The following is a 24,409-nucleotide window of genomic DNA, read 5'->3' as shown; positions in this document are numbered from 1 at the left end:
GACCCCCTCTGTTCTACTTCATGTATCACAGTTCCTGAAACGCTACTAGTTAGAGGTCCTTTGGGCAAACAACTGACCTTTTCTGCAAATCCTTCTTATCTAACAAGACCCAGCTTAAATGTCACCTCCAAAACTTTCCTCAACCTCCACCCCAGGAGAGTAACATTCTCTTGGTACTTATCTTGTCATAGGACTTATCAGACTCTATTGTAATTAATTATTGTGATGATTTGACATTTCTCTCCTGTATCTTGATGGCTAGCATGGGGTCTTACTGATCTTTCGTCCTCAGCGCTCAATCATGGGCACTTATTGTCCTCAGTAATGTGTGTTTTGGGAGGATGAGGAGAATTCAGAGAGCCGTTGTAATTAGGAAGACACTCACATGGCTTTCCATACAGATAGGCATTATTATTGCCATGTTACAGTTGAGGAGACTAAGCCACGGAGAGTTTTAGTAACCTGAAATAATAGTTAAATGCAGAACCACAATCAAACTCCAAAGACAGTGGTCTAAACTAGTCCACATGACTGTCAGGCTACATCCAAATTCTGAGAAAATAATTTGGACTCATCTCTGGGTACAGATAAATGAGCTTTCGAGGTCAGAGAATTCTGCTTTATTGAGCGTGGCACTCATAGTCACGATTTCATTAGCGTAGAGTAACTGCTTTGAGCAAAGCAACTCACTCTAGAGGCTTCTGAGTGCTCAATCCGATTAAAAATAGGTGCCATCCACCCAAAACTGTTACTTTGGATTTCAGTGAGTTGAGGAACAGCATGTGGCCTTTATTGCTGGCTGTTTGCTAAAGCCGTTTCGAGCTTGTGAAAAGAAGCCTGATCCAAGTATGGCACAGTGGCTGAGAGTGAGGACCCCGGAGTGTGACAGGTCTGGTTTGCATCTGGCTCCACTAGTTGCGCTGTGTGACCTTGGGAAAATTAACTTCCCTTTCTGAGCCTCACTTCTCTTTTCTGTAAAGTGGGGACTATAATTCCTACTTCAATGTTGGACAGACCAAATTACCATATATGTACACGTACATACTCCTGGCGCAGAGCCCTCAACACTAGCAGCTACTATTCTTGTGGATTTCTGTGAAAGGGGATGCGTGTCTTTCTATTCCCTAGAGCGGGGCACCTACAGACAGCTCATGCAAACTGTATCATTTCATTAAGGAAATATTTCCAGATAAAGAAAACTCAGAACCTGTCCCTATTTTATTTTGCTGGATATTGTAAACTGAACCATGAAGAGACTCCAAGGCTGAAGCTAGTATTACTGTCACTTCCATAGCTCTATGTGGGCTCATGATTCCCATATGGAGATCAGGAAGCTTCATATGTGACCAATTCTGCCTCAAGAGTCATTAGCCAGGGGAGGGGCAATAAAATCACTCTCTTAAATAAGTTCCTCACAAGGTGACAAAGAGCATCACGATTGTCTAGAGTGGACAGTCGACACCCAAAGAGCTCCTGCTCCCAGTGAGAGCCTTTACAACATAAGAGGGTCATTATCAGCAATGGCTTGTGAGTACCCAGCTCTTCCAAATATCAGCTCCACTGCTCCCCATGCTCCAAAACTAGAGCATGAGACCAAGGCCTGGGTTGCTGTGAGGGGCCTGCAGGAGACAGCTGGACCCCACAATAAGCATGCGTCCTTCCACCTACACCTCTTCAGCTTGTACCAGACCTAGAGAGTGTAGCGAGTCAGCCTAAGAATCTGAGCTCACGACCAGATCACCTGGACTCAGATCCTGACTCCAACTTAGCAGCTGCGTGACCGAGGACACGTTATTTAACCCCAGCATCATGTTGCTAGGGGAAGTTTCCTCTGATGACAACACAGATGGGCAGAGATGGGCTGAGATTTACATGTTCCCTCCCAGCATGTGCGTCCTGGCTCATGACACAGGTATTTGGAAGCTTAAGTCCCAATAGGAAGCTGACCTTTCTGGATTCTATAGACATGTGTTTAGCATTAAGTATTTTCAAACAAGCTTTCTAAGCCAAGGGAAACAGCTTCTTCCGCCTAATAATAAAGACAACTAAAGATGGTGGCCACATTGAATGACAGAGAAATGGGACAGGGAGAAAGGAACTGGCATATACTGGACACGTCTCTATGCCAGATTTTATCCCCCTCCCCCACATCTCCTATCTCCACCCCCTTTAAAGATCAAAAACATTATCAGAGGTTGTCTTCATTTCACACATGAAGAGACAATAGTTTGCCCAGGTTTACACAACTTAGTTCCCCAATTCTTTCGATTTCAAATCCCAACTTCTCTCCTTCACATGACACTGTTTATTACTTTTCCTTACACACTGCCGTTTACCTGATTTTAGATGCAAATATTAATATTACAGGGCTCGGATGGACGCGGTGGCTCACGCCTGTAATCCTAGCACTTTGGGAGCCCGAGGCGGGTGGATCACAAGGTCAGGAGATCGAGACCATCGTAGCTAACACAGTGAAACCCTGTCTCTATTAAAAAATATAAAAAATTAACCAGGCGTGGTGGTGGGCGCCTGTAGTCTTAGCTACTCGGGAGGCTGAGGCAGGAGAATGGCGTGAACCTGGGAGGCGGCGCTTTCAGCGAGCCTAGATCCTGCCATTGCACTCCAGCCTGGGCGACAGAGCGAGACTCCATATCAAAAAAAAAAAAAAAAAAAAAAAAATTGTACAGGGCTCAGGTCTTGGCCTAGGAACAAGGACTGGCATCCTGTTTTCTTCTTCTCCCAATCTTCACAGAACTATCTAGAATTCCTCATTCAATCACAGTATCTGAAATGTTAACAAGTAGAGACTTCCTAGGGTAAGAAGCCTCCTGGCTGTTCAGATGTAGGAGAATCCCGTATTTGATTATAATCACATTTTACCTCCTCCTTCCAACTTGAAAAAAACTTAAGTCTTCTTGTATTATAGGTTCTCAGAAACGTTGATCCATCTTTTATATCTAAGTTTTTATTTCTCCTTTTGCAAAAGCTGCTCCAAATACCAGCTGTGCTGCTCCGCAGGCTCTGAATGTTCAGAAGAACATTCTCGTTACGAGGATGACTCCGTGGATTGCTTGACCGCTAAGTTTGATAAACAACTGGTCATTCTTTTTCACTTTAGCCACAGCTGGGGAGGCAAGCCTCTATATGAGTGGCAGAGGCTGGCTGGCTGTTTAGCAGACTCATTTCTTCTTTCTGAGGACACAGTAGCTTACATTTCCTAGCTTTCTTTGCCGTTGGTTTGCTACGGCCATGCAATTGAGTTCTAGCTAATGGAATATAAGCAGAAGTGATGCACCCCAACTCCAGGGTGAGCCCCCGAACTCCCCTGCTGCCCATGCACAGCCTTCCACGCTCTCCTTCCTATTGCTGGCATGAAGCACATAAGCAAGCTGTCTTGGAAGCCACGTGTTGAAGCTGGTGAAGACTACACGATGGAAGGAGCCTGGTCCCGGAATCACCACTTGGAGGAAAGCTGCTTGCTGTTCACATACACCAGTTTTGGATGTCACACAGGGAGGCATAACCAGTAAAGAATAACCAGTTAAACCAGTAAGACTTGGATTTCTGACCCCCTAGCTGACTGACAGATCAGCTGACCCCCTTCTGATCCTCTAGCTGACTGACAGATTCATGGGAACGACTGTTATTTCAAGTCACTGAGCTCTGGGACAATTGACTTTTGTTGCAGCAACTGATTAAGACATTGCAAATTCTCATTAGTTGCATCACTTTGACAAGTGAGTCTAACCTCTTTCTTCTACCAACACCACCACGACCACCACTGCCGCCGCCCTCCACTGTACTCCTAAAGACAGTGGCTACTTTTGGGGATTCTTAATTTCTTGAAGTCGCTGTGTGGAGGCCAAAGCAACTCCACGTTGGATGCTAATCTGCCAAGTTGACTTCAGATTAACCTCTGCTCTGGGAAGACCATTAAGATTTCCAGTTTGTCGGCCGGGCGCGGTGGCTCAAGCCTGTAATCCCAGCACTTTGGGAGGCCGAGGCGGGCGGATCACGAGGTCAGGAGATCGAGACCATCCTGGCTGACACGGTGAAACCCCGTCTCTACTAAAAAATACAAAAAACTAGCCAGGCGAGGTGGAGGGCGCCTGTAGTCCCAGCTACTGGGGAGGCTGAGGCAGGAGAATTGCGTGAACCCGGGAGGCGGAGCCTGCAGTGAGCTGAGATCCGGCCACTGCACTCCAGCCTGGGTGGCAGAGCGAGACTCGGTCTCAAAAAAAAAAAAAAAAAAAAAAAAAAAAGGTTTCCAGTTTGTCTAGTATTCCGTGTGTAAGATCACATACTTACTGTAAATCCTGCCTTTAGGTCAAAACAGCTTTGCTGTTATCATACTTTAATTGTCCTACACATCACTTCTGAATCATGTATACTCTCTACCTGTGGGATATCAGCCCTGGGTCTGTAGGGTAATGGTGCGGGGATCTACCATCTCATCTCTCCACCACCAGACACTGACATGGCTTCTGTTTATAAGTTCCTATTAAATATTACTTTATGTTTTTGTTGTTTGTTTATTTTGTTTTGTTTTTTTCAGACGGAGTTTTTCTCTTGTTGCCCAAGCTGGCGTGCAATGGTGCGATCTCGGCTCACTGCAACCTCCGCTTCCCGGGTTCAAACGATTCTCCTGCCTTAGCCTCCCAAGTAGCTGGGACCACAGGTATGTGCTAATTTTTTGTATTTTTAGTAGAGACGGGATTTCTCCATGTCGGTCAGGCTGGTCTCGAACTCCCAAGCTCAGGTGATCTGCCCACCTCGGCCTCCCAAAGTGCTGGGATTACAGGCATGAGCCACCACGCCCAGCCACTTTCTAAGAGGTAGGATTTGTCAGCCGCTTTCTTCCGCTGCTCAGATTCATTGTATTTTGGGGGTAGGTTTGCATAGATTTGCCCGCCATGGAACAACTATGAATTTTTTCTGAAAGAATGGTGGTGTTATAGTTGTGGAATACTACAGTCATATTACATTCAGGGAGTGGCAGTTCATGCTGTATTTCAGATGTAATTTCATTCCTTCCTATAGGCTGGTGAGGCCGGAAGACTTTGGGGTGACATCATGGTGCATTTTGTAGAAAGGTAATATTTGTGATTCTTGGGGTTTCAGCATGAAACTGAGAAAGGAAAGCTCAGTGAAGAGGAGAACAGTGGTACAGCGGACACATTAGTTTTTAAAGTTGGATCAGCCTCAAATAAGTACAGATTTCTGGGCCACCAGTGAGTGTCCATGGCACAGATCCAAGCATACCAGTCAGAAAGCAGCCACTTCCCAGGGAGCATCATGTAGCTTTTAGACTCCAGGGACACCACAAGCCGCTGTCAGGTGAGAGGTGCAATTCACACAGCCCAGCACAGAGGCCCCCTCTTTATTTCCCAAAGTTCTGGGAGAACCCAAGACCCATAGCCTTTATTTTAGGGACTGTTTAATCGGCTTGGCAGAGAAAGAGACTATGTAATTGACCCAGGTCTTTGGAGCTCTTCGCATCAGCTAAGATCCTGTAACATAGGCAGATTTAGCCCTTTAGTTCTTATTTCTATATTTAATATAAATTTATATTAAATTTTTGCAAAAATTTAACTTTTGGCTAAAGTCAGCTTTTGGCCACATCTGTTGATCAACAGGGAAACAGAAGGAGAAGAGGGATTTTCACACTTAGCAAGCGACTCATGTGTGCCAGTTGCACAAAAGCAGGGTTATAGTGAGATATCCAATTCCCATTAGAGAAACAAGGGAGCTGGAACTTGGAGAACAAAGTGATTTGCTGACAGTCAAGGCTGGTGAGTGGTGGTGCTGGGATTGGGGCCAGGCTAAATTGGCCCTGAGGTCCATATTGAACAGAAACCTTCTCTATGATTCCCCAGCAGACACACATAGCCATGCCGTTTCAGGTCCACTCTCAGGTTGCTTCTGCTGGGGCCTTATGTGCCTGAGCGCAGAAACTCATAAACAGTTGAGAACCCACGTGGTGTTGTAGTCCAGCATGAACATTTCAAACTCTAACCACTCCTGCATCTGCAAAATGGCATTTTCCCTGCTGGATGTCTAGGGTAGGGTAGCATCCTACCCTGTAGGGTTCCTAGCTGGGGCCCCTGTCACCAGGGAAATGGTGCTGGTTCTCACCCAGAAATAGATAAAGAGGAAGTGTCTCTGCTGAATAAGAACGGATATGCATGCCTGTCCCGACTCCCTGCTCCCTGAATGAAGCAGGGCCTCCTGGCGTCGCTTGATGTTTGTGAAGCTATCCCAGGTTGCACTGGCAGCAGCCAATACCAGGGTTTTCCAGAGGCTGAAGTCCAACACACGGTTAATGTCATTGCCTTTTCCTCCCTTCCTCGGGATCAGAGGAATAAACATCTCTTACTTAGAACTGTTCCACACAGACTTAGAGTGGCAGAGGAGTAACTTAACCTATCAAAGGCTATTTTGAGCAAAAGCCACCTTGTGTCACTGAAGCTGTAGAACTGAGCCACAGAAGGAAACTGTTCAAGCTGCAGGGTCGAGGACTAGGTACCTATGTTATCCTGACAGCACAGAAGCACAGCCTGAGTCTCTTCTTTGGCTGAGCCAAGGGTGTGCTGGAGAGGCCTGAGAGAAACAGGAGTGGCCCTTGTGACCAATGCCCTTTCGGTTCAGAAGGAATGTCTCCTCTTGTTTAAGTGACTTGGCTGAGCTTGCTACTTCTACTTTGAGAGTCAAATATCAGGATCAAGACTTTAATTATCCCCAATTTACAGATGATGAAACCATATTGGGCAGGAAAGTAAGTCACCCCAGGAGAGCAAGTTGGACCTGGGCACTGGCTGAGGACACGGGGGAATGACAATTTGGGATGTAGCTTGTTAAGGGGCTTTCCAAGAGTTCTTGTGATCCAGCTCTTGAGAGGATAGAACAGAAAGGTTGCCACAGAGATGAGGGTGGGGTGCACTGGGAGACTGGGAGAAATTAAAGACAACTGGCAACAAAGCCTTGGGACACCGGGAGGGGGGTGGACCACTCTGTTTTGTGCTGCGGGAGAAGACAGCAAGAAAAGGAATCTGTGTTCAATCCCGACAGCCTGCAGGAGAAGCAAATGCCCTTCATTTTGTTCATCCGCAGTGAGACTGGCATCCCTGCAGCTTTGGGAAACCAGGCTAGTGTGGATGCCAGCTCACTCCAGTGGCCTGATGACTGGGAGACCGTGGGCTGGGGTTCTGGTCTGAGGCTCCTAGGCCTGATGGGAGGAGAGTTCAGCCCCAGGTTTCCTGTACTTCAGCTCATATCCAGACGATGGTAATTGTTGGAATGAGAGACTCAAAGGAAGCTGGAACCTGAACTTTGTTGTTGTCCCATGTGGACACCTGTGTTCACTTTCTAGTTCTACCTCTTGCTGTCGGTGTGTTCTTAGGTAACTCACTTAAACTTTTCTGAGTCTCATTTTGTTCATTTATAAAATAAAAGACACAACATTTATGTCCTATATTGTCCTGAGGACTAAATGGGAGAAGGAGGAGCCCCTTCTGCATTCCCCTGGCTTCCAGTGGGTGGAGGCCAGAGAAGCTGCTAAACATCCTGCCAGGCGCAGGACAGCCCCATCACAAAGAACTGTCTGGCCCCTGATGTCAGTAATGCAGTACTCAGGAGCCCTGGCGTGGGGGAAAGAGAAGAAACTCAAAAGCTTGGCAGATCTCAATTCAAACCCTGGTTGTACCACCTCCAGCAGGCCTTGGTCAGGGAATAGTATCTAGCTAAAATTCATTGACTCCATTTTGTGTTCATTGAATTTATATTTTGCTGGCTTTCCATTTGTGAGAGTGATAGAAGTTTCCTTTAAACATGAGTTTGTACATACGAACAAGTAGGCCATTCACAGAAATACATAAAATATGTCATAGGAGAGGTCGCACTCTCATATGGCAATAATTATGACAGAGGCCGGCAAATGACCTGAGTGACCCGGAGTGACCTGAGCACTGACTCCCAAATGCCGTCCGTAGGATGTCCTGCATCCCCCAGACCCTTTCCTGGGTCCTCCTGCACCCTAAAACCCTCTAGACCATCCAGACCTCAGGCCACCCACCTCTCCGTTGCCAGAGCAGTCTCCATTCCGGAACGTGCTGGTCACCACCAACAGCAGCTGCTCCTCCTCCAGGCAGCTCAGCCTATACTTGTCCATACAGAGAACCTGGATGGCGCTGAGGTGGACACAAGCCCTCAGCTCCCAGTAGACACTCTGGGCTTCCTCCCACACCTCCCCCCGGCCGGGACTCCTGTGCTCATCTGTCTCTCCCAGTGCCCAGCACAGGCGTGGCACAGCGGAAGTGAATGCACCGATTTGAACACATCATCCTCGATTCTCCTTCCCCGCTCAAGCCCCGCAGCTAACCCGTCGGCGAGTCCTGGAGGCTCTGCCTCCAAAATACTGCCTATCCCATGTCCAAACGCCTCTCACCACGTCCACTGCTACTTGCAATTGTGTGTGGAAATATTCCCACAAGATTGGAATGAGTAGGTCACAGCGGCGCCCAGAGGGAATGGCCGGGGAAATGGGCCATCGCCTTGCTATTCTATCCGGGCACACCCAGCTGAGGATGGGGGACCTGCCACCACTCTCCTGGCAGTTCCGGACTCCTGGGAGCCAGCAGGTGAGGACCCAAGAGTGTTTTCAGTGACCTGGCTGACCTGGTCATCAGTCACTCCCACCTTGGCCTAGGCCTCTACATGGCATAGATCACAGCTCATTCCAACCTGGCATTACACTGCTCTGTGCTCTGTCCTCAGGGTCACACCTGTCTCCTAGAAGCTGTGCAACCCTGGAAAACCCATCAACCTAACAGTCAGGTTCCTCCTCTGTGCATTAACAATGACATTGACGCCTGCTTTGCAGGGCGCTGGGAGGGTAGAGGGAGGTGTATGCTGGAGAGTTCCCCAAGGGCAAAGCCTGGCTCTGCGTCACTCACTCTCAGATCCTCAGAGCCTGGAGCTGGCCCAGCAGGTGGCCACCATTCCCTAAGAGTTGGATTGGATCCATCAGTGCTGAAGGCAGGGGACAGAGCTACGACAGACCCCCTGTGTCCTGTCTTCTTTATCTGCAGCTTACTCATCCTCACCTCTTTCACATGCACCCTGCAGAGCAGGTGTTCACTGAGCTTCCACAAAATTCACTAGAGCAGCTGATGGATAATGGAGCCTGGATTCACTGTCAAAGTGTTTCTCAAAGGGCGCTTTCCAGAACACCATGGAAAACTCATTTGCTGTATAAGTTTGAAAACCCCTGCCCACAGGTCTCCCCTTGTGTACGAGCAATCAGCTCTACCATTCAGCCCAGGTGTGTGTTTGCTGGACCATCTGGAGGAAGCTGAGGAGACATGAGCTGAAGGCAGAGAGTGAGTCTGAAGTGGGATCTTGGGACAGGTATGAGAAGTTAGGCAAAAATGAGATGATTCCAGCCTTAATAACCTTAGATAATAGTTCACATTATTATTTAGTTAATAGGATTATACCCACGTTAAATTACTAATTTTTTTTAAGAGGGGAAGTCTCACCCGGTCACCCAGGCTGTAGTGCAGTGGTGCAGTCATAGCTCACTGCGTTCTGGAACTCATGGGCTCCAGCAGTTCTGCCTCAGCCTCCTGACTAGGTGGGACTATAGGCACATGCCACCATGACTGGCTAATTTCTTTGACTTTTCTCTAGAGACAGGGTCCACCTGTGTTTTCCAGGCTGGTCCCAGACTTCTAGACTCAAGTGAACCTGAACGTCCTGCCTCCACCTCTCAAATTGCTGGGATTACAGGTGTGAGCCATCACACCCAGTCTAAATTTCTTATGTGCCATGGTACTGCAAAACGTCATTATTAGGGGCAGCTGGATGGAAGGTATAGGAGGCCACTGTAGTGCCTTTTCAATCTTTTATAGCTAAAATAATTTCAACAGAAAACATTTATTTTAAAACATGAAGGGGTTAACCGTCTATGAGTTGAAAATACAAAGGCAGGCACACGGTGTTGTGGGAATTCAGAAAGCTGGTCACACGGCTGGGGGTGCTGGGAGGGGCTGGGCATGGTTGGCTTTGTGATCTGGGGGCTGGTGTGTCCCATCTGTGAAGGTCTTTCGAGCTGCACACTTTCTTAATAAATTTTCATAAGTTTAACAAAAAATAAAATGAGGCCGTGAAGTTTGCTTGGGTTGTTAAGCCTCAGGAAGTTATCCAGCCATGAGCCCTGCCCTAGATGCTTCTAGAAGCCTGGAGGGAACTGAGAATTTTCCAAGTAGAGGCGGCAGAGGCAAGGCCCTGAGGTGGGAGCGCGCTGCTGCTCGTCCCTAGCTGCGACGGGGGTGTCCTGGTTGGAATCAGTGCTGGGTGCAGTGCAGGGCTGGAAGTCCATGTCCACACTGTGGCTCAGTGCAGTGAAAATCAATCTCACCCCCTCCACAGGGTGTTCCACCTGCCAGCAGGTGGCCAGCTGGTCTTCCTGGGGTACGGTGCCATTCTAGAAATTGGGTGCAAGTCTCTTGTCCGCAGATGGGGTGCCCTGTTGTAGTGGTTTACCTCCTTGCCTCCCTCAGTCCTGATGGGCCTGGGCAGGGCCTGGTGTCAGGGTCCCCGTGGGCTTCTCGAGCTGGCCCTGTCCCACAGTCCCGGGGCTGTCCAGGACACATTCAGAAGGGACACGCACCCAACAGCTCTGTTCGAAATCATAATGGGGGAACCAAGGGCCCCCTACATCCACGTCCGTCGGGAGCCGGGGCATCGAGTTCCACTCCAGGAATCTCCAGGAACCCTGAGATCTTTCCTGAGCCGGGGCTGGGCTGGGCACACCCCAAGTGCCCACAGGGTAGGTGTCTTCCCGGACAGCCCCACCAGGACAGGATGTGGAATAACGAGGTGCCCATGGTGGGGAAACTAGCCAAATGGGCCGCTGGAACCGGGCTGGTGGGCCTGGAGGGGCCTGTCTGTCCCCCTTGCGGAGGGTCATCCTGCCATGTGAAGCCAGCACAGGCCTGGGTGTTGAGGACCCTTGCTTGGGTTTGGCTGAAAGGAAAACAGACATGGTCAGCGTCTCTAATGAGCCTATGCAGGCCTTTCCCGGCTGGGCCCCACCTGCCTGGGTCTCTGGAGTCCTCGGGGTCTGTGTGGGGCCCCCGGGGCCTGACACTGAGGACACGCCTGTAGTCTGCTGATCCCAGAGGGAGGGGTGTGTGCCACCTGGCATGGGGAAGCTGTCAGGGCATGACAGGTAGCTCCTAGGACTGCCCCCAGGGTTCGGACTGGCTGGGGGATTCCTACCACACACCCTCGTCCCAGGGCTGTTGGACCAGGGATACAGCCCCCAGTGAGAACTCAGGTGGGAGGGAACTTGGATGCCACACAGCCCCTTGTCACCTCACATGGGGACCCATCTCCACAGTGGGTGACGGGACCTGGAGGTGGGTCACCCTCTGCCTTCCTGGGCTGCCCAGTCCATGCCAGGACTGACCGTTCCCACATCTGCCTGAATTCTTGGCTCTGGCTCTCGCCTGGGGTGCAGCCTGTGCCCTCTCCCTGAATGCTCTGGGGTCAGGGACACCCGATTCCCTTGTCTCCCTGGCTCAAGGCTGGTTGTCCTGGCAACCTTGGAGGAGCGTGCAGCAGTGAGGGGCCTCTGCTGCTGTCTGAGGCTGTGGGTGCTTGCAGGGAGGCCTGGGGTTATCCACAAATGGGTCTGGCTTCTTTAGTGCCCTTGACAGCCTTGTGATGGGGAGACAGAGACACTGTGGAATGTGGGAGGGGGCTTGTTGGAGGGTCTTGCCCACATCCTCCTCCTGTCGGCACAACACATCCAGTACACACGCACTGAGCGCATGCCCTGAGGACCGGTGGGCCTCCTGTACTTTCTTAGAGTCCAGGAGGAAGAGGAGGAAGAAAAGGTGAAGAGGAAGGCCCAGGTAGTAGGGTTGCGGGTCTCGGGGACTCTCCCATTATTAACTGCCCCAGAGGGTGACATGGGAGGGGACATGGCACTGGAGCCCACCTGGGGGTGACAGGTCCCCTTGCTTCCTTGTTAGTTTCTTCATAGAGGCCCTAAGATGCTTGAGCACAGAGTCATCATCCAACTCCCAGGTATGGAAGAACTGGTTCCGAAACCGTGTCCACAGGCCACACCTGGATGTCTTCATGAGGCGCTCTAGGGACAGGGTGGACATCAGGCCAGGAGAGTTCCCTGGGAGGGGGCACAGCTGATACCCCATGGCCACTTCAGTCTCCCACTAGGCGATGCGGGAATCTTTTGTGGCCACCCCAGGGGTTCAGATGTGCACAGGAGACTGTGGCCGTGGGAAGTGGGTAGGGAAGTGCTCACAACACTCCTGACTTTCATCTGGGTCATGTGGGGGACGGGCTCGGTGTCACTGGGCCCTGCCCAGCCCACCCAGACCTCCCTCTGGGCCAGAACAGAGGATCATGAGGACAGTGTGAGGAAGTTGCCCTTGGGTAAGTCGGGGCCTTGACTCCAGGGCTCCCCAGGCCCCACTGGGCACATGTAGACTTACTCCTCTGAACTTTAAAGGCAATGCTTGTCATCGGCATCAACACCTGTTCTCCTTCCAGCAAATACACGTCCCATAGGCGCAGGATGAGCCCAAGAGAGATCTGTGGGGATAGCAGGTGTGGGAGACTGTAGCCCTTCCAGGCTGGGGCTGGTGGCTCGAACTGAGCCCAGTGGGGCTTCTGTCCCCAGAGTCAGTGATCTTCTCCATGAGGGTTTCCTGAGTCCTCCAGGGCGCTGGGTCAGACAAGGTCTTGCAGCTCCTCATGGGGGGCACTCATTGGAGTGGGGGTGTGGCTCCTGGAGAGAGGGACTTGCCCAGGGCTTGAGGCTTCCCTGATCCCTCCCAAATCAGGTCTTGGCCCAGTCTGCCTGTAAGGCTGGTCCTGAGCGCCAGTCATTGCCCTGGGATGACCCCTCTTGGGCAGAGGGTTTTGCTTGGGTGTCCTGTGAGGGCCCCCCTGTGGGCGGAGCCTCCTGTGGGCTGTGGGTGAGCCAGAGCCCCGGGCTGGGGAAGCAGGGCACTGCAGGGCAAGGAGGGTCCCTGAGCCAGGGTCTCCCTGTGCCTTCTTACCCCGTCATTCAACATCTGGAGAAGCCAGCCTAATGAGGAACTCTGCGTGAAAAGACCTTCCTTGTCCTGACGGGAGGAACAGAGGTGCTCAGGGCCCCCTGGGCTGCCCTAAAATCCTCCCTCTTCCAGGGCCTCTGAAGACCCTTCCCTTAGTGCAGAACAATGGGCCATGTCCAGGGCTCCCCACAACACCGTCCCCTTCCCACACTCCCGGTGGACACACTGCCCTTTGCCCTGCTCTGCTGGAACTGGGCCCCCATCCCTGTGCCTCTGTCTTATAGACCAACTCCCGGCCCATGGAGAACCCGACATCCCAGGTCAGCCAGTGGCTGGGACTCAGCCAGTCACCAGCGCCACGGGATGCAGGGCCTCTGGAGAAGAGCCCAAGCTTGCTCACCAGACGCCATAAACTCACCAGACGCCACATGGTCTTGGGTTGTGATGCGGGGACCACATGCTCCTGATGGTCTTGGAGCCCCTGGACTGTCCCGCCATTTGGGCTGTGGAATCCTGAGAAACCCCCAGTCCATCATGAAATCAGACCCTTTCCCCAAGATGTGGAGTCATCAGCTGGAAGAGCTGGGCAGCTGGAGAGGCCCCCAAACCGCAAGGCCTTTCACCCTCCCATCTGGTGACCTCACCATGCAGCCTTTACCCTGGGGAGGTGGGTCAGGAACATCCCCTGGAGTCTGGCTGCAGGTTTCCCTAGAGGCCTCCTGGACCAGGGTGCACAAAGGGCAAGCTTGACTTAAGGCCACCACATGGCGGCCAGAACAGGGTGGGTGCTGGGCTTCCTGGTCGTCTCCTGGAAGTGGGGTCGGGCCAGGGGACACGGGATGGGGAGATGCTGCCACCTGGGCTTGGTCGGCCCATTTGTGGGCACCAAGGGCAGCACGAGCCTGGGCAGCTGGAGGGCAGGAGGACTCTGGGGGTGGAGAGTCAGCTACACAGAATCAGAGCCAGAGGGCGTGGCAGCAGGACACAGAGGGTGGCCACGGGGAGGATGAGATGCCCTCCGCTGATGGGGATGAAAGGCATCTGACTTGGGCTTTGGGGGTCAGCCACGGACTCCTGTGGGACCCTCAGCAAAGACACCCTGAAGACTCCCAAGGAGCTGCCTACACAAGGAAGGTGTCTTGGCTGAAAGCTGAGATCACCTGGCCAGGGTGGCCATCCCTGGGTCTGGCCGTATGAGGTCCCATGGGCAGCTGTCCACCTACCTTGCAGGGAGTGCCTCTCACTGGCCAGCAGCTGCACCAGTGCCCAGAATGCATCCTCCTCAGGCAGATAAAGGAGAAACAAGGCCGCGATGTGGCTCAGGTCCCTGCAGTAGCCCACCTCCTGCAAGAGCCAGAGTCACCGTGAAAGGACATCACCTGGGAGGACTGAGGTCTCTTGGGAGGACTCATGTCATTGGAGAGGGTAGAGGTGACTGGGGAGGCTTCCTCTGAAGAAGAGGCTTCCTCAGGGTGCAAATTCATTTCATGACAAGAGCCAAGTCCATCAGGCACTTCGGCACTTTGTCCAAAATGTCTCCTGATGGCACCGTCCTGCGTGTGACCCTGCCAAGCTCCTGGGCTTTGGGGCAGCCCCAGGGGGAGGGCATCATTTCTTGTTCTTTGAAGTGGTGGTCAGACCCAGGTGACACCAGGAGTCCAGGCCCCGACTCCTTTGTGTCTCAGCTTGACTCCTTGAGACCATCCCCTTGCTTGGAGGTTTATGCCAGCAGTGATCTGGAGTTCTACCTCCTATATCCTGGTGGCTCACAAATACTAACTTTAAAAGAAGCGAGAGCACCCCACCAGACACCCACTCCTGTGAACAGGGAAATACTGCCTGGAAACATCACTGCTGGGAATACTCACCGGGTTATACTCCAAATATGCCAGGAGGATGTAGAATAGTTCCCGCTGCCTAGGAAACAGAGAAAGGTGGCTTTTGTTTGTTTTGTGCAGATGCCGTTAGTTTCAGTTTGTCTACAAAGCCTAACAACAAATCCCATTTCAGGTTCAGATGATTCACCAGATAAGCAGTGAGCTCTTCAGGGTCTTTGACTTTGAGGAATGTTTCAGGAAAATCCACATCTGTGACATGCAGTTGTACAGTGACTTGTCTGATCCTTTTCACTCTGAATAATTTTTTTTTTTTCAATTTGCACACACGCCAGCTCAGTCTTTGGATGTACAGTTCCTCCGTGGTTCTAAACCAATGGGCAGTATCCTGGCTACTGCTCCAGCCCCTCCTGAAGCAACTCCTTCATCTTCCAAGTCTCCAGGGTGGCCCCTATGCACCCGGCCTCTCCCTGATCCCTCAGCCCCCGGCCACCCAGACTGCTTGTCAGTCCCTATGGTTTGGCCTTTTCCAGAATGGCCCAGGAATGGGAATCCTACGTGATAGCTTATTGGGTCTGGCTTCTTTCCCTCAGCAAAATGCATCTAGGATCCACCCACGTTCGTGCGGGCATCACTGGCTCCTTCCCTTTTCTCACTGAGTCTTCCGTTTGGAGAGAGAACCAGCCTTGCTCTCCCCATTCCCATGTTGAAGACTGTCCCCGAAGGCTCCTTGTGTGAGTGACGAGGAATCAAGCAGTGGATGTGGCATGCAGGTTTCATGTGGACATCAGTTTTCAAATCAGTGGGTTCAATATTTGTGATACTTTGGGGACACGTGGTTCAAGTCCATTGAGCTTTGTGAGTCGCTGCCAAACTGGCTGCCAAAGTGGCTGTGCCATGTCATGTTCCCAGCAGACAAGGATGACAGTTTCCAGGACCCCTAGTTGCCCCAGCATTTGGTGCTGTCAGTGTTGCCTGGAGAGGCTCATGGGCCCTCCATCCTGCCACCCTCCCGTGGGTCCTACCATGGGTCCCCGTGGGTCAGGGAGAGCACCTTTCACCATTGTGCATGATTTTGTTTGCTGCCTTCTGTCTCCACAGGGTCCTCCTCATTTCTGGCCCCACATGCTCCAGTCTGGCCCAGGGCTTGGAACCAGGTGCTCAGTTCATGGTGCCAGCTGCTCCCTGGGTCAGGGGAGGTCTTGGCAGCTCTGTCATCCCTCCTAGGTGACCCTGGCCTCTTCTCCGGGGAAGCCCCCATCCCTTTCGTTCACTCCATGTCTGCTGAGACCCTGTGGTTCCCATAGGCTTACTTGGCTCCGTAGCGATCCCTGAAGAAGATGTGAGTCCTTAATGTCCTGCTCACGTCCACATCGATCTGGTGGATGTGTTTAGATGACCTCTTGCCCTTCTCCTTCATGACCTGTAGGGCAGGGCCAACAGGAGGAAGCAGCCTCAGAACAGATGGAAGACTCCCTGCCCCAAATGGCAGTCGGCCCACAGTCAGCACTCCGGAAGGAAGGGAAGCAGGAAGGTTTCCTTGTGCACAAAGCTGCTTTTTGGCTTGTTACTGAAGCTGGAGAGGGTCACCAGAGCCGAGTTTGTCTGTGGTGACTATGTCACCGTCCGTGCCCAGGATGTGCATCTGACCATCCCACCCACCCCCCAGGCTGGGCTTAATGCTCCCTCCAGCTGGAGACCTGGGCTCCTGACACGGCCTGTCCTGTTTGTTGTGCTCTGGCTGAGCGTACCTTGTATGTTCTGGGGTTTTTCCACTTGACTTCCTGTATGTTCAGCAGGACCGACCACACTTGGCCCCTGAAGTTCATGGGAATGCCCTTATATACTCGATCTATCAGCTGTGGGCAGAAAACAACCTGGTGTCACAGGCCACGGGGCGACCCCAGTGAGGAGCAGAGCCCGAGGATTCTGGAAATGGTTGGTTTTGGCCCCATGATTCCTCATTAGAAGTGACATTAAGCTGGGACACAGTCTCCCTTCCCAGGATTGAAAGAGTGGATGGGCACTCAGAGTCGGGACTCTGATCTGAACCTTTTCCTTCCTTTAGGTCACCAGGGCATCCCTAGCCTTGAGCTCTGGGTGTTTCCAGTCCTAGATTCAGATTCCCTCCCAGCAAGGTGACGCTTGCATAAATAGGCAGGCCAACCACCGACCAGGCCCGCAGTCCTCTGGGTGAGGACAGTGTGCCACCCGCCCTCTGAGAGGCTGATGGCGCCAGGCCATAGCCAGGGGTGCCTGTCCCCTGTCTCTGCAGAAAGTGGTTCTGGGGGCCTCTCCCTCCACACATTACCTTTTTACTGTTCTTATATGTCTCCCATTGTCGCAGCATTTCCATCCACTTGCTCTTTTGTGTTATCTCCCGCCGCATTTGCTGTCAAATGAGGAATGTTGGAGTTAGGGAAGCTGCCAGGCTTCCCAGAGCCGCCCGTGGATGCTGGGTCTTGGGCTCTGGAGCCCTGGTGGACTCAGCTGGAGGGAGTCAGGGAAGGGCAGACTCTAAGGGCTGAGAGCCTTTGAGCAAATGAGCACCAGTGGGCTGGCTTTGGGACCCCAGGACGTGCCATCCTCAGGCCACAGACACAGCAGTCTTAGGTCAGGTCCCAGCCTCTAGGTGGGGTCCTGACACAGGACAGCCATCCCTAAGCCACAACTGTGGTTCTCACTTTGGAATCTTATCAAGCTGCCAAAGTTATAGCAACCTGGGGTCAGGTCCAGCAGGGAGTGCTGCCCCTCCCAGGGACATCGTGTTGTCCTCACCTGCCACCGCCCAGGCCAGCTGCCTCCTCTGCCTCAACAACCACCCGCCCAGTCCCCACATCCCTGGTCCAGCCCCCTCCCCATGCATCAGGCTCTTACCTTAGCCTCCCGAGCAGTGGCAGGAGGCAGCTCTGTCTCACTGTAAGAAAACCCAGGCAGAACTGACGACCTGCACAGGGCCTGGAGCTGCCCTAGACTGGGAGCCATCCCCCAGAAAGGACAGGCTCTGTCCCTATCTAGCTCAGGGCTCAGTCCAGGAAAAGACACAGGGAAGGGAGGACAAAGGGCTTCCTGTGGGGTTGACTCCCAGGAGGGGCAGGTGCTAGGAGAAGAAGGAGTGCGGGTCCAGCCTGGCCAGAGTAACTGGGGCCCCTGGCGTGGGGGGCGGTCAGGCCGCACAATGGGGCTGCTTGTCCTGGACTGGAGGTGGTGCTTTCTGCTGGAGCTGAGCAAGGTCAGGCCTGAGACGGGATGGGGGCCGCCCAGGGTGGGCGACAGGGCCCTCACAGGAGTCCCTCAGGGAGTGACCACATCACCCCACCAGGGTCAAGGGAGCCTGCCCTGAGACCTGCCCGGTGTACTCCTGGTGTACCAGGGGCCCATCCCACTTGACAGCCCCAAGGCCCTGGCAGGTTCTGACTCCCAGCTTCCACCTGCCTCTCCCTGCACCTGACCCACACACCCTGCGTTTCAGAAGTGGCACAGCTCATCAGCTCCCTCCCACCCTACCTCCCCCGGCATCCTCTGTCTCTGCATCCTATGATCCCTAAGGGATGGACTCCTGGCTGGGCTCCTCTTACGTGGCCCCAGCTCCTTTCCCAGCACCAGACCCAGGGTCTGTAGCCACAAGCCCGGCTGCCTCCCTGGCCCCACGGTGAGATGCCCATAACAGGTCCCTGCCCATCTTCTCCTCCATTCTCCTAGGGCCACCGATCCCATTGTTCTCATGCCGTTCCCCCTTCTCCATGGGGACAGTGAGGGCTGTAGCTCTAGGGAAATGAGGGAGGACAGGGGCCCGTGGGCCCTCAGAGACCTGCTGGACAACAGCCCTGAGGCTAGGCCAGGTGCCCCCTCACCCTGTAGCCAGAACCCTTGGATTTCACTGGGGTTGTTTCCAAGTAGACATGGCCAGACCCTCAGGTTGCCCTGCTCCTCTTGTGCTGACTTGGGGACAGAACTGCTGAGAGTCCAGGGGCCTGACCTAGCCCAGTCTCCATTCCCACCCGTTCCCTAGATGGGCCCCACACCTCTGGCCTAACAGCAACCTGGGGCTGGACCTGCAGGGGAGCCAGAGAGGAGTTCTGACCCTGGAAAGCAGGTTGGCCTGACCCGGTGAGACAGTCCTGCCTCGGAAAGGCCTTTCTAAAAGCAAACCCATCCCTGAGCTGAGACAGGTGCTTCAGGGGTGAGGGGAGCACAGAGGACTCACTGCATAATCCCAAAGCGATCAATGTTGTTGTAGATTCCAACAGGCTCAGGCCTCATGTCGTCTGGCAGCCCAGCTCGGTGTCCCTGTAACCCAGAGGGAGGCTTGGTGAGGGGTCCAAGGCAAAGGGTGCAAGGGCCTGGGGGTAGTAGCCACTTGTGCCCACTCTGTGCTCCTAGGGAGCCCAGGACCCTTTGACCAGGGCGCACTGGAAGAGGCCTCCCTCCAAGGAGCAGACCGACCTGTACCTTCTCATAGTTCATGATGATGTTCTCTCGCTCCTGTGCCCGCAAACTATCTGCATCCTCTATGATTATCATCCTGTGAGACAAAATCATCTAAAAGTTACCTTGTACTTGAGAGTTTCGGAGAACACCTGAACCGTTCTCGCCAGCCTCCCAGATGCTGGCTGGCCATGTAACCCCGATTCCATCACCTTCCCCAGGTAAAAAGGTGCCAGACCTAGTGTCCCACACCTGCATAAGTGTCTGGAGTCTCCAGTCCCAAGCAGGGTGGGCATCATCCCAAGGACTTGAGGACAGTGGGACCTGGACAGAGAATCCCGTCATCCCCAATTGCCATGAAATGGGGACACACCTGTCCCAGCAGGTTGAATAGTGTCCACCTGCCAAGGGTGAAAGGCCCATGATGGGCTATTCCAGGGATGTGGAGGGAGACTGAGGTCAGCGACCAGAGGTCGCTATACAATCGGCCTCCTGGGATGCTCAGGGACCACAGAGATGCCCAGTTTTCTACAGGGAACAAGATCTCTCCTGACTGCTCTGTTCTTCTCCACTCATCACATTGGCTCCCATGGCCCTTCAGTCTGAACAGAGAAGCCACTTTAGGAATAATGCCAGTTGAGCAGGAGGGTGTTCGGTTTGGGGGATGAAAATGATCTATTGTGCTAGGGGAAACCCTCACTCGGGGAGGGACTGGACTCCACCATTCTGAGGTGTCCCTACAGGAGGGGGCATCATTTTCCCATGTCACTGAGGAAGGACAGTGGGTCCTTGGTCCTGGAGAACACCTGGATGGACCGTCCCTCCTGGGAACACTTGGGGAAAAAGGAGGGCGAGGCCTCGAGAGGACCAGACAGAGCAAGAAATACGTGGGGAGAACCCCAGTGCCTGGACCCCTTTGAACAGAAGGGAAGATGGTCTCCCCCCAGCCAGCCCTCCAGGGCTCCTTCATTTTCCACAGTTACCCAAGGCAGAAGGTTCCCCAGGACAAGGGACCATGTGTGTTCAGTGAGGCCCACAGCCACCATCAGGACCCAGTTTAGGGCACAGAGGTGTTCTGAGGACCCTCCTATCCCCCCCACCCACAGTGGATCTATCCCAGTTGCTCTGCCAGGGCCAGGTTCTGCCCCATCGGGATGGGAAACCTGGGAAGACTTGGGATCTAGGGCAGGGAAGTCACAGGGTTCAGGCCTGAATTCCAGCACAGCGCACTGCAGGGCTGAGAGCAAAACCCACGGTCCTGTCTGGATTCCCAGGCCGGTTACCGCCTCTCTGACCCCAGACGTCTCACCTGTCGAATGGCTACACTAGGGAATGGCACTCACTCTATGAAGCCACTATGAGGACGAAAGATCCAATCGTCTACACTGGCAGTGTAGAACGGGTGACCGGTGAGTGCTCAGGGATGACCCTCCTCGGTAGCTGCCCAGAGGCCAACACCACCCACAGCATAGCCCCTGTCCCCAAGTCAGCCTGGAGGGAAGAGAGCAGGTCGCACTCACCTGATTCTGATGAATCAGTTGGCCTGCGTTATGCCTCTCAGGTAGAAAACCTTTGAGACCACAAAACTGTTCCCAGATACCACTGTGCGTGTGTAGCTGATACCACTGTGCACGTGTAACTGCCGTAGAACACAGAGGCAGGCCTGAGAGCGGATTGGTGCTAAGCACCAGTGACATTGTGAGGTCATGGCACGCATCACAGTGGGGCCTTGCCCGGGTCAGCAGGGCCCAGAGATGGGGTCCTCCGCTGCCTGAGGTGGCCACATGCCTGCCTGCAATGTGTTTGTGTGCGTGCATGCACACCTGTACATGGGTAAACACATCTGTACACGTGTGTGTGCCTTCTCTGGCCAGGCCTGGCTGCCCCACTCATGTGTGCACCCAGTTCCTCATCACTGTCACCCCCAAGGCCGAGGACCAGTATCAGAGCATCCACGGGTGTTCCCTAACCTCAGCCCTCCTCTCCCAGGGTGGTCTGGGATACACTTAAGGGTGGAGGGAAGTGACCAGTGCTGTTGAATCTCAGAACACAAATGCTAATACTATTACTTAATGGTTTTTTCGTGTCTCTAATGGTATCTTTTTTTAAATTTCTGATATTTTAACTGGGTATTTCTCTCCATGACCCTTGAATGTTCTAGCTAGAGGATCCTATGGGGAAAGTGCCAGGCACACAGTAGGGCCTCACTCTATTCCAGACACGTTATCTAAAATCTTGTTCATCTGTCCTTCCTGCCAGGGCCTAGGGGATGCCAAATTCCAGGGTTCAGAAAGAGTTTGGGATAAAATGAAGCTCCAAGGGGTGACCTTTGACCGGGGCTGAGTCTGCCTGTGTCATTCAAACGGAGTCTCAAGTCCGGAGATAGGGCGTCCAGATGCCCCAATGCAGGGACCTCTGATCGACACCTGCTCCCCTGTACTCATTAGCAACCTCACCCACCCTACTCTCAAAGCACACTTGGCCCTCATATCCGGGAGCTATGCATCTGTGGGTTCAGCAACAGCAGAGGGAAAATATTCAGAAAATAAATTGGATGATTATGTCTCTACTGAACATGTGCAGACTTTGTTCTTGTCATCATTACCTAAAGAATACAGTATCACAACCATTTATGTAGCATCTGCATTGTATTACATATCATAAATAATCTAGTAATGGTCTATGTCTATTGGAGGATGTGCATAGCTTTTATGTAAATACTAGGCCATGTTATATCAGGGACTTGAGCATCCATGGATTTTGGCATCCCCGGGACCCTAGAATTAATCCTCCATGGATACCAAGGGACAATTGTATAAACTCGCTCAGGAAGGCTGCTCATTGGAGGAAGGGCCCAGTTCAAGTACAGACAGGGACATCATCCCTGGACTACTGTCCATCCATCCATCCATCCATTCATCCATTGGCACCACCCTCTAGTGCTGTCCGAGTGACAGCCCTAGCAAGTGGAGACCTTTAAAAAGACCGTCTCACGTTGTCCAGGTTTGAGGTCTTGGAAGAAGTGGCACCACTGTGAGAATAAGGGGTCAGTTTCCTCCAGGATCCAAAGAGCATATCAGGGCCCCTTGGGGTGAGGAAAGGAGCTCGGCCTCTCCAGCAGCCACATGGGCTGCAGTAGGATGGGGCTGGGGCTGGCCCTGTTTATCACTTGGCCCTCATGAGGGGAACAGAAAGACCAGGGGGCAGAGGAGGAGCATGGGGCAGCTGGTTGCCTAAGCAGAAGGCACCTCAGGGAAGGGCTTTTAGTTTGTATTTACACTGCTGTAAAGAAATACTTGAGGCCGGGCGTGGTGGTTCACACCTGTAATCTCAGTACTTTGGGAGGCCGAGAGGTGGATCACCTGAGGTCAGGAGTTCAAGACCAGCCTGGCCAACATGGTGAAACTCCGTCTCAACTAAAAATACAAAAAAAGCTAGCTGGGCGTGGTGGCTGGCGCCTGTAATCCCACCTACTTCGGGAGGCTGAGGCAGGAGAATCCCTTGAACCTGGAAGGCAGAGGTTGCAGTGAGCCTAGATGGTGCCATTGCACTCCAGCCTCGGTGACCAGATTCAAACTCTGTTAAAAAAAAAAAAAAGAAATACTTGAGACTGAGTAGTTTATAAAGGAAAGAGGTTTAATTGACTCACAGTTCAGGGAACTTACAATTATGGCGGAAGGCGAAGGGGAAGCGACACCTTCTTCACAAGGCGGCAGGAGGGAGTGAGTGGAGAACGAGGAAGTGCCGCAGTTTGAAACCATCAGCTCTCCTGAGGACTCCCTCACTCTCAGGGGAGCAGCACGGGGGAAACTGTCCCCGGATCCAATCCCCTCCCACCAGGTTCCTCCCTTGACACAGGAGGGATGAGTTTTGGGTTGGGACACAGATCCAAACCTATCCGGGTCTCAGCCTGTCTTGCAGCTCCCCGGGGCTGAGGCTGAGTACAGATCTGCTGGGCCTGCTCTACAGCACCGGGGGCTCTGCCTGTGCGCCCCCATCTGCTGCTTCCTGGGATGGTGGCTGCTTCCTCAAGAAGAGGTTGGATCTGCTCTCCTACCCATGCCTCTCCAGGGCCTTGTGGTGCCCTGGCCACATCCTCCCAGGGTAAGGGCAGGAAACTGGGCTCCTTGCCTTTCTTGTTGCTTGGGTGACAATCCTGGGGTCATTCGTAGGCCCCATCACTGTTCCTCCTTCTAAATGGAGAGCATTTTGGCAAATCTTCCCGGTAGAGGCCGGGGGCTCATCCCTGTTATTTGTTCTAGCTTGGTAAAGCCAGGTGAAGACATCTGGGCAAGCAGAAAGTAGAGTGGCCCCCAGGAAGGGTGGGTGGAGGATGCTGGCCTTTGGGCTTGCCTGAACCAGCGTGTGAGGGGCAAGATTATCAGCAAGTAGGGTTGTCAGGGCTAACATCAGGAGGCAGTAATAATGCTGGTGGGGGGACGGCGGTGTGGCTGGCTTGGTGTGGGGCATGAGAGCCAAGGTTTGTCAGCTCGCAGAGAGGCGCCTGACCCCTGGACTAGCGGCTGTGGAACCCAGTGGTTGCCCTTAGTTCCTGGATCCTGGGAGACTTCTGGAACCTGGGCCTGGGGCAGCCTAGGGGTGGAGGTGGTGGCTGATGGGGTAGGGGTCTCTACTTCTCTCTTTCAGTAAGAGGGAGAACCAAGAAAGGCACTGAAGCATGGTCTGCAGAGAAGGCACTTGTGCAATCACCAGGAGAATGAGGGGCCTGAGTTGTCTTCATTTCTCCTAAAAACACGCATTCCCTCCCTGGCCACTCTAGTGAGGGCATGAAGCACAGGGTGTGTGTGTGTCTGTGTGTGTGTGTAGGTATATGCATGTGTATGTATGTATGTGCATGTGTGTGCACAGGTTTGTGCATGTGAATGTATTTATGTATGTGTATCTGTGTGCGTGTATCTGTGTGTGCGTATGTGCATGCGTATGTGCGTGTGTGTGTGCATGTGTGTGTGCGTGTGTGCATGTGTGTGTGCATGTGTGTGTGTTGCAGGGCTTTACAGTGGACAGGATGTGGGAAGGCAGCTGCAGCTCCAAGCTGCA

At 52.9% G+C, this 24,409-nt stretch overlaps 1 protein-coding gene across 2 annotated transcripts; it reads right to left on the bottom strand.

Annotated features, from left to right (window-relative positions):
• Positions 1-9,914: 9,914 nt before the first annotated feature.
• LOC139359576 (TBC1 domain family member 3B-like) lies at positions 9,915-20,981 on the bottom strand. Of its 2 annotated transcripts, XM_071082778.1 has the most exons (15): positions 19,604-19,717; positions 19,376-19,448; positions 19,131-19,213; positions 17,801-17,840; positions 17,235-17,315; positions 16,675-16,782; positions 16,237-16,346; positions 14,957-15,005; positions 14,312-14,432; positions 13,507-13,601; positions 13,092-13,157; positions 12,522-12,621; positions 12,005-12,157; positions 10,664-11,025; positions 9,915-10,483 (listed from the first exon to the last, which is right to left on the bottom strand). In XM_071082778.1, exons 1-15 carry the CDS (start codon positions 19,648-19,650, stop codon positions 10,229-10,231), a joined length of 1,743 nt encoding a protein of 580 aa, XP_070938879.1. In that variant the 5' UTR covers positions 19,651-19,717; the 3' UTR covers positions 9,915-10,228. The 2 variants fall into 2 exon arrangements, with proteins under 2 accessions (XP_070938879.1, XP_070938878.1); XM_071082777.1 differs by lacking the exon at positions 19,604-19,717 and adding an exon at positions 20,872-20,981 and having other exon boundaries at positions 10,339-11,025.
• Positions 20,982-24,409: the final 3,428 nt, after the last annotated feature.

This window comes from Macaca nemestrina, chromosome 17 (genome assembly GCF_043159975.1).
Source record: "Macaca nemestrina isolate mMacNem1 chromosome 17, mMacNem.hap1, whole genome shotgun sequence".
Lineage (NCBI taxonomy): Eukaryota > Metazoa > Chordata > Mammalia > Primates > Cercopithecidae > Macaca > Macaca nemestrina.
The sequence above is the reverse complement of the archived record's forward strand: the minus strand, read 5'-3'. Positions and strand labels throughout refer to the sequence as shown.